This window comes from Sinocyclocheilus grahami, unplaced genomic scaffold (assembly GCF_001515645.1).
Source record: "Sinocyclocheilus grahami isolate Dianchi unplaced genomic scaffold, SAMN03320097.WGS_v1.1 scaffold46.1, whole genome shotgun sequence".
Taxonomy (NCBI): domain Eukaryota; kingdom Metazoa; phylum Chordata; class Actinopteri; order Cypriniformes; family Cyprinidae; genus Sinocyclocheilus; species Sinocyclocheilus grahami.
The window spans coordinates 56226-65519 of record NW_015505225.1 but is presented as its reverse complement, the minus strand read 5'-3'; the positions used below and the strand labels follow the sequence as shown (position 1 = coordinate 65519).

The 9294-nt window shown below is 37.3% G+C and overlaps 1 protein-coding gene across 1 annotated transcript in view; it reads left to right on the top strand.

Moving 5' to 3' along the window:
- Nucleotides 1–9294, top strand: part of LOC107582568 (roundabout homolog 2) — an 83331-nt gene that overhangs the window by 32570 nt on the left and 41467 nt on the right. Inside the window, exons 4-6 of the mRNA XM_016268461.1 lie at nt 4626–4746; nt 4837–4975; nt 5945–6072. Of these exons, the coding sequence (XP_016123947.1) occupies nt 4626–4746; nt 4837–4975; nt 5945–6072 (388 nt within the window). The remainder of the gene's footprint in view (nt 1–4625; nt 4747–4836; nt 4976–5944; nt 6073–9294) is intronic.

Sequence of the window (9294 nt, the reverse complement as noted above, 5' to 3'; positions counted from 1 at the left end):
GTAGCTTTAAAGGGATAGTTCACTCAAAAATGAAGATTCTGTCATTAAATACTCACCCTCATGTCGTTCCAAACCTGTAAGACCTTCGTTCATCTTCAGACAACACAAATTAAGATATTTTTTATTAAATCCGAGAGCTTTCTGACCCTGCATAGACAGCAACACAACTGAAATGTTTTATGGCCCAGAAATGTAGTAAGGACATAATTATCTTTCTGGGTCTTGAATGTGGTAGTTGCGTTGCTGTCTATGGAGGGTCAGAAAGCTCTCGGATTTCATCAAAATATCTTAATTTGTGTTCCGAAGATGAACAAAGTTCCTTGCGGGTTTGGAATGACGTGAGGGTGAGTAATTAATGACAGAAATTTAATTTTTGGGTGAACTATCCCTTTACTACAAAAAGGTACCAAAAATAATAGGCAAGTTAATAAATAATCTAATTACAAAAAAGCATCAGTTTACCCAATATATGTCTGTCCTATGTATTTTTATGCTTATTTCAGAACTTAAAAAGTTTGTTCAAAGTTTGGGGCCTGTAAGATTTTCACTGTTTTTGAAAAAAAAGTCTCTATGCTCACTAAGGCTGCATTTATTTGATCAAAAATACAGTAAAAAATAGCAAGATTGTGAAATATTATGACCATTTAAAATAACTGTCTATTTATAGATATTTTAAATTTTAATTTATTCCTGTGGTAGCAGGATTAGACGTTATAAGTAACGTAAAGACGTTACTCCAGTGTATATTTTCACAAGATCATTGTAAATATATTTACTGTCATTGCATCCATGCTGAATAACAGTATTAATTACATTTAAAAAAATCTTACTGACCCCAAACTTTTGAACAGTAGTGTAAATAGAAGGCAGCTCACTAGATTTTGGAGCAGACCCCTAGTCATGTCATGCCTCTTTTCTGTGGTCAATTATTCAGCTGTATTTAAATGTGACTGTGTTGTCATGAAAACACTTTATAATTGATAAGATGAGAAAGCCAAGGCATTACATACAGGATTCCCAATCATAGTTATTAATGTTGTGCACTGCTGTTTGAGCTGCGTGTGCTGAGCTAAAGATGATCACCGGTAAACTGAAGCGCTCTTTTAACTTAACCAAACGCATTCTATATGAGATAAATCAGATATACATCAAATAAACACAATATTACAATGTACAATTGCACAAAAGGCTGCAAACAAACAGCGCGCATCTGAAGTGTCTCTGAAGGAAATAATGCATTATTTATCGGCTTTAAGATATCGGCCAAATTTTCTTATCAGGCCGATACCGATAACAGAAAAAATGAGCCGATATGGGCCGATACCGATATGGTGGCCGATATATCGTGCATCCCTAAATATAAATACTGGAGGAAAAATTTAATTTTAAATTTAAAATGTTGCTTAAGTTTAAGTCCTAAAATGACTAAAACTGAAAATATAAAAATAACAGCTAAAAATAAAAGCTAATAAATACTATGATAGTATAATAAAATAACTAATATTACACTGGTTTCTGAAAATAGAAATGTTTTGGTCATGTGACCTCAATATGGAGACAACCAGGGCTGTGTTTCCCAAAAGCATCATAAACTTAAAGGGTTATTCCACCCCAAAATGAACATTGTGGCATTAATCACTTACCCCCATGTCGTTCCAAACCCGTAAAAGCTCCATTCGTCTTCGGAACACAATTTAAGATATTTTGGATGAAAACCAGGAGGATTGTGGCTGTCCGATTGACTGCCAAGTAAATAACACTGTCAAGGCCTAGAAAAGTATGAAAGACATAGTCAAAATAGTCCATCTGCCATCAGTGGTTCAATCTAAATTTTATGAAGCGACGAGGCACAGCACACGGATATGCAGTTTTCGTTCAAATCAAAACGTAAATAAACGTAGAAAACGTATCCGTGTGGTGTGGCTGACACAGACAAGTAGAACAGTTTACGCAGTTTATGTTCAGTGGATTCTCTCCAAAATACGGTGATGTGGAGGAGACAATTGTTGAATAAAGTCGTTATTTTTGTTTTCTTTGCGTACAAAAAGTATTCTCGTCGCTTCATAAAATTCAGATTGAACGACTCATGGCAAATGGACTATTTTGACGATATCTTTCATACTTTTATTTAATTGGCAGTCAATGGGTCAGTCACAAACCTCCCGGTTTTCATCCAAAATATCTTAAATTGTGTTCTGAAGATGAACAAAGATTTTACGGGTTTGGAACGACATGGGGGGTAAGTGATTAATGACAAAATTTTCATTTTGGGGTGGAGTAACACTTTAAGTACATCGTAGACCAATTGAAACCGAATGGAGCTACGATCAACTTAGGCTTACAATGCTTTTGGGAAACGCTTACATGCAGGAATGAGCACAGGAGATTTGAGGACACGAGCTGAGAGAAAGCAAAGATAAGACGCCTCATTCATCTCTGACTCACAATTCCCAAGTTCCTCAATGAAGATCCATTAATAAACATCACACAAGGGAGAAGATGAAAACATACCAAACAAAAACAACACAGCATACAGCTAACACTTGTCTCAATCTCCCATAGTTCTCAGGGATGATTTCCGCCAGCCTCCCAATGATGTGGTGGTGGCAGCAGGAGAACCTGCTGTGCTGGAGTGCGTCCCTCCCAGGGGTCACCCCGAGCCTACCGTTTCCTGGAAGAGGAACAATGTTCGTGTCAATGACAAGGACGGCAGGATCTCTGTGAGTCAATAGCAGAAAGTGCAATGTTGGCACAGGAGTGATGATTAGGTTGTAGTGCAGCAGTGACATCACTCTACCCCTCTGCAACCAGCATCGATTGAAACATAAATCAGTGCACTTGCTCACGTCCTGTTCTCCACCAACAATGACATCACTGCCAAATGCAAATTATCTAAATGAAAGGTGCACTTAGCATTATTCTATGTTTGTGCTGTGCTGGTTACCAGTGTTGTTATAGCTATAACTGAAACTCTTTTTGTTAAAAAAACCCAAAAATATAAATACTGGAGGAAAAATTTTATTTTAAATTTAAAATGTTGCTTAAGTTTAAGTCCTAAAATGACTAAAACTGAAAATATAAAAATAACAGCTAAAAATAAAAGCTAATAAATACTATGATAGTATAATAAAATAACTAATATTACACTGGTTTCTGAAAATAGAAATGTTTTGGTCATGTGACCTCAATATGGAGACAACCAGGGCTGTGTTTCCCAAAAGCATCATAAACTTAAAGGGTTATTCCACCCCAAAATGAACATTGTGGCATTAATCACTTACCCCCATGTCGTTCCAAACCCGTAAAAGCTCCATTCGTCTTCGGAACACAATTTAAGATATTTTGGATGAAAACCAGGAGGATTGTGGCTGTCCGATTGACTGCCAAGTAAATAACACTGTCAAGGCCTAGAAAAGTATGAAAGACATAGTCAAAATAGTCCATCTGCCATCAGTGGTTCAATCTAAATTTTATGAAGCGACGAGGCACAGCACACGGATATGCAGTTTTCGTTCAAATCAAAACGTAAATAAACGTAGAAAACGTATCCGTGTGGTGTGGCTGACACAGACAAGTAGAACAGTTTACGCAGTTTATGTTCAGTGGATTCTCTCCAAAATACGGTGATGTGGAGGAGACAATTGTTGAATAAAGTCGTTATTTTTGTTTTCTTTGCGTACAAAAAGTATTCTCGTCGCTTCATAAAATTCAGATTGAACGACTCATGGCAAATGGACTATTTTGACGATATCTTTCATACTTTTATTTAATTGGCAGTCAATGGGTCAGTCACAAACCTCCCGGTTTTCATCCAAAATATCTTAAATTGTGTTCTGAAGATGAACAAAGATTTTACGGGTTTGGAACGACATGGGGGGTAAGTGATTAATGACAAAATTTTCATTTTGGGGTGGAGTAACACTTTAAGTACATCGTAGACCAATTGAAACCGAATGGAGCTACGATCAACTTAGGCTTACAATGCTTTTGGGAAACGCAGCACTGGACCATTTAAAATTAAACGTATTTTATTAGGCTTCTGATATAAGTGGAGTCTTCATGTAATGTATATTTTTCCAAAATACATATTTAAAAAAATATATTATTCATTTATTTATGTGTTAACCCAGCTAACGTTCTGGCAAGGTTCTCTCAAAGTTATGAACAAATGTTCTTCCAGTAATGTTAATAGAATTAATAGAGTTATTGAGTCTTTAATATTCTCAAAACGTTAGCACAAAATCATTCATGGAATGTTTAATTCCGTAATATTTTCATCTGACTTTTTAAAATGTTACTACTTGTTTCAGAGTGTTCAGAGAACATTAAAAATATAACATTCACATAATGTTATATGTTCCATTAATGTTTGAATAACCAAGAAAAAATGTTTTTAAAATATTTAAAAAACTGGGCATTTTGAATTCATTCAACATTCAGAAATAGCATTTTCATAACTTAATGAAAGTTAGCTAACCATTCGTAGTACATTTTTGTTAGTTGGGAAAAGAGGAATACATTACTGAGTGCACCTTTACTGAAGAAAATACTGAAAAATCATTTTTAAGAATCAAATCAGATTGTACGATGATATAGTGATATGTGTGATTTTTTTTTTTCTTCAGATGCGTGATGGTAAGCTGATGATTTCTCACACCCGGAAAAGTGACGCAGGCATGTACGTGTGCGTAGGCACCAATATGGTGGGCGAGAGAGACAGCGATCCAGCCGAACTCGTTGTGTTTGGTAAGTCCAATTTCCTGGCTCATTTTTTTTGGTTTCACAAAGAAGTGAAAATAATCACTATGTGATATGTGTGTGTGAATGTGGGAGCAGAGAGGCCAGTGTTCATCCGCAGACCTGTGAATCAGATCGTTTTGGCTGAGGAGACTGTTGACTTCTTGTGCGAGGTTCATGGAGACCCGGCTCCGACTGTCCGCTGGAACAGAGACGAAGGAGAACTACCGCGGGGGAGGCAAGACTCTGCATACAAACATTTGCGATGCTGTTACGGCAGCTTTATGGAGCTCAAATGCCAGTTTAATGACATTTATGTAGTGACAGATTAGAAAATCAGTTTCCTATTTCCGTTATAGTTGAGTTAGAGAAGCAGAAAGCTCATTAAACCAATAAACCTCAAACTGAGGAATAATGTTTATTGCATAATACAGCATTATACAACAAAACCTTAAAGGGATAGTTTACCCAAAAATGAAAATTCTGTCATTGACTCGCCCTCATGTCGTTGCAAACCCATAAGACTTTTGTTCATTTTCGCAGCACAAATGAAGATATTTTTAATGAAACCTGACTGATTTCTGTCCCTCCACTGAAAGTCTATTATTACACCGAAACTTTGACAATTCAAGAAGTTCATGAAGATATTCAGACTGTCTGATTGTGGTTCTGTTTAAAGAATTTGATAAGCTCTACTGTGTGTATGTGTGCTGATCAATGTGTATAAGATGAACAGATTTAATTTAGGCTTTTATTCATATAAAGTAGGGCTGCACAATATTGATTAAAAATCTTATATGCGATAACTTACATATTTGCGATATGATAATGCTTTAAATGGGTCCTATTATGCTTTTTCACAATTTCAACTTTAATTAGTCTGTAATGTTGCTGTTTGAGCATAAAAAAGATCTGCAAAGTTACAAAGCTCAAAGTCCACTTCAAAAGGAGATATTTTATTTAACAGAAATCACTTTTCAAAAACTACAATGAACGACTCGTTTGGACTACAACGCATATTTTCCGGGATTTGTGATATCACAAATATCGACGAATGGGACGAGACCTGGCTGAGCTGCACTAGAGAAGACAACGAGTGCAGAGAGTGGAAGGATATAGACAGGCTGTAGGAGGAATGTGCGATGACTGTTCAATCTGCTCTTCTCACGGACAACCACTGTCTCTTTTCACCTTCTCGGCCGAGTAGATTTGAGATCCGTGGTGACAACAGCCTGCGTCTGGTAAGGGTCAGAGCAGAGGACGAGGGCACTTACACCTGTGTCACAGAAAACAGCGTGGGCAAAACTGAAGCCTCGGCCGTGCTGCAGGTCCACGGTAAGACGCACAGGCATGCGTGCTTTTACACGACACACATCACAGCGCACATCAAATATGAATCACAAAGAAGCAAGCTGATATTCTTAGCTTCATGCATATGTTGCCACTCATCTCCATTAAACAGACCTCACCACAGCCATTTGAACCTGTCAGGTGCTATCAGTCTGATCTCTCAAAATGCAAGATTCAACAAAGTTAGGCTGAAACACTCTTTTGTGCATCAGGCGATCCTGGAGCTGAATAAGACACTTAATCAAAAATCAAGAGTAATGTGAACATGGTGTAGTTGTAGACAACGAGTGTTTTCACTATGTCTGAGACACGCTAGCTTTCCCAAGGCAGACGAACTTAGAGTGGTTACAATCATCCGGGTTTAAATCGCGTTCAAATTGATTTGATTTTGACGCAATATTTACAGTGAAGCTTTGAGATACCCTGATACAAAACCCTGTGATAAGGGGCATGACATTTCCCGACCAGGTGCCGAGTGGTGCCAGTCACAACACACACTGGCCCAGCTAACCAATCACAGCACATTTCGTATTTCAGAAGGCGGGCCTTCATTTGATACAGGAACTATTCGAGCCGTTCATGCCAGACTGGGGAGAGAGGTGTTGTAATATGTAAAATATGTGAAAAATAATGTGTTTTTCGAACAACCTAGTATGAGAGCCTGTTCTAGTACACCCCCAAAACAAAATCAAGACTTTGTAAAAGAGCATAATAGGACCCCTTTAAATGTCATTTAAATTATATTTAAACATATTTAAAAACTAAAAATGATTTAACAAAATATGTTTAAAATTTTTTGGCACTAAAATTTTGGCAGCAGCCGCGAGTTACTCATCTTTTCAGACTTTTTTATTCATTGCCAAGTTAACCTAAAACTAAAATTAAAATCATTCAGTTAACTTATATCCTTTGCAGTATGCATTTCGTAGTTTGCACATTTGCAATAGTTTGATAGTTTTTACATATTGTGCAGCCCTAATATAATGCGATCGTGTCTCATCTGAAGAATAAATGATTCATATGGATTGCTTTTACAGTGTCATTTTGTACTTTGTGATGCATGAAAGTTTAGGTTCCATGAACTTTCAGTGGATGGACAAAAATGATTAGAGAATATTAAAGATATCTTCATTTTTGTTCCAAAATTAAATGTTTAGCTAGGAAATGTATTACTATTATTTGCATTCAGTCTGAACAGTATGGTGTAGTGCTTATGTGGGAGATTCAGGTTCAAATCTGGCTTAAATTATGTCAGAGACAGTATGAAGAGAAGACAACTTTTTGAAAAATGTGAGTTCAAAACTGCAATGCTCAATATAGCAATGGAAATGGAAATCACATTGTATTGTGTTTTGAGCTAACGAAGCAAAACTTGTTAACATTGTTGTTAGGTTTTATTGACAGCATGGCATATGTTGTTTAAATGAAAGCTTTCTTAGCCAACAATTTTAGAGATTTCAGTCTTTTCCCATTCAAATAGATTGCTGTAGCTGTTTGACTAGAAAGATGACCGCCAAGTGAACTGACTTGAATCTTGATCCCATCTGTCTCCTTTCTACTGTCAAATACAAAAGTGGCAAAAGCCCCAAGAATAAAATATAATTAGTGTTTCCTAGAGTTTGGGGCACAGTACAGTGCAGTACAGTGGCATATTTGATGGAGTCTCACAGAAATGTCCTCTCAGAGAGTGGAAGGATATAGACAGGCTGTAGGAGGAATGTGCGATGACTGTTCAATCTGCTCTTCTCACGGACAACCACTGTCTCTTTTCACCTTCTCGGCCGAGTAGATTTGAGATCCGTGGTGACAACAGCCTGCGTCTGGTAAGGGTCAGAGCAGAGGACGAGGGCACTTACACCTGTGTCACAGAAAACAGCGTGGGCAAAACCGAAGCATCCGCTGTGCTGCAGGTCCACGGTAAGACGCACAGGCATGCATCCTTTTACATGTGTGTCGACACACATCACAGCGCACCTGAAATATGCATCACAAAGAAGCAAGCTGATGCATATGTTGCCACTCATCTCCATTAAACAGACCTCACCACAGCCATTTGAACCTGTCAGGTGCTATCAGTCTGATCTCTCAAAATGCAAGATTCAACAAAGTTAGGCTGAAACACTCTTTTGTGCATCAGGCGATCCTGGAGCTGAATAAGACACTTAATCAAAAATCAAGAGTAATGTGAACATGGTGTAGTTGTAGAAGTGTAGTAGGAGGGTAAGGCATAATGTAATATTTAAGGGAGTGTAATGTATATTGTGTTTTGTTTGTGTGTGGATGAAGTGCATGTTGTTGTTTAAAGGATGTTGATTGTTGTAAACACAGATACTGTCATGCAAGAAAAATTTCAGACTCGTCTGACAATAAAGTGTTATATCATATCATCATCATATCATCTGTGTGAAGTCACAAGGAAGGATTTATCAGCTCCTCTGTTGCTGCTTAAATGTTAACTCTGTTCTAGCGCATTGCCTCATTGCCTAGATAGCCAGCTGACTTCTAAAGCCCAAATATAGTACTCAGTTCTGATGCAAACACTTTGGATATGCATTCAGCCAAACACATAGCCTTTCGAAATATTCGCCATTGTGCGTGAACACAGGTGCTTGATACGGCTGTCAAAATGGCTGAAAAACTAAATTCGAATTTTGTACTTAAATATTATCAAAATTCGAATTATATTCGAATTAAAAATGCATAATTTCAGTTAGAGTGAAGAAAAGCTTTTGGCTTCTCTCCTGAGGCCACAAGAGGGCGCATCGAGCAAAATGTTACTAATGCACGTTTATTCAAAGCATAAGAAAACATGACTATCTGTGAAAAACGTGCATAATGTTTAAAATAATGTTTATAAACCAATTATAATTAATTAAGTTGCTTAAACCACTATAAACAAAACCGCATCATGTATGTATGCATAGTTTAATACAAAGGGCGGAAAGCCAATCACACAGAGTACATTTTTCATTTAAAAACGTGAGATGCAGTGGGATGGGGGAAAAACCCACCATAAAGTCTCAAGATATGTTTTTAAAAAGTTGAACTTACATTAATTTTACATGGCTTTCTAAACATGCGGCTCTCTTGTGCGAGATGCGAGTGCAACGGTGATAGATGTCCCTCAAATGCGTGAAATATGTGTTCTGTGTAAACGTCTTGGTTTCAGTTTTGATGTAAACAAGATCTTCTCCGCATTGATGTTCT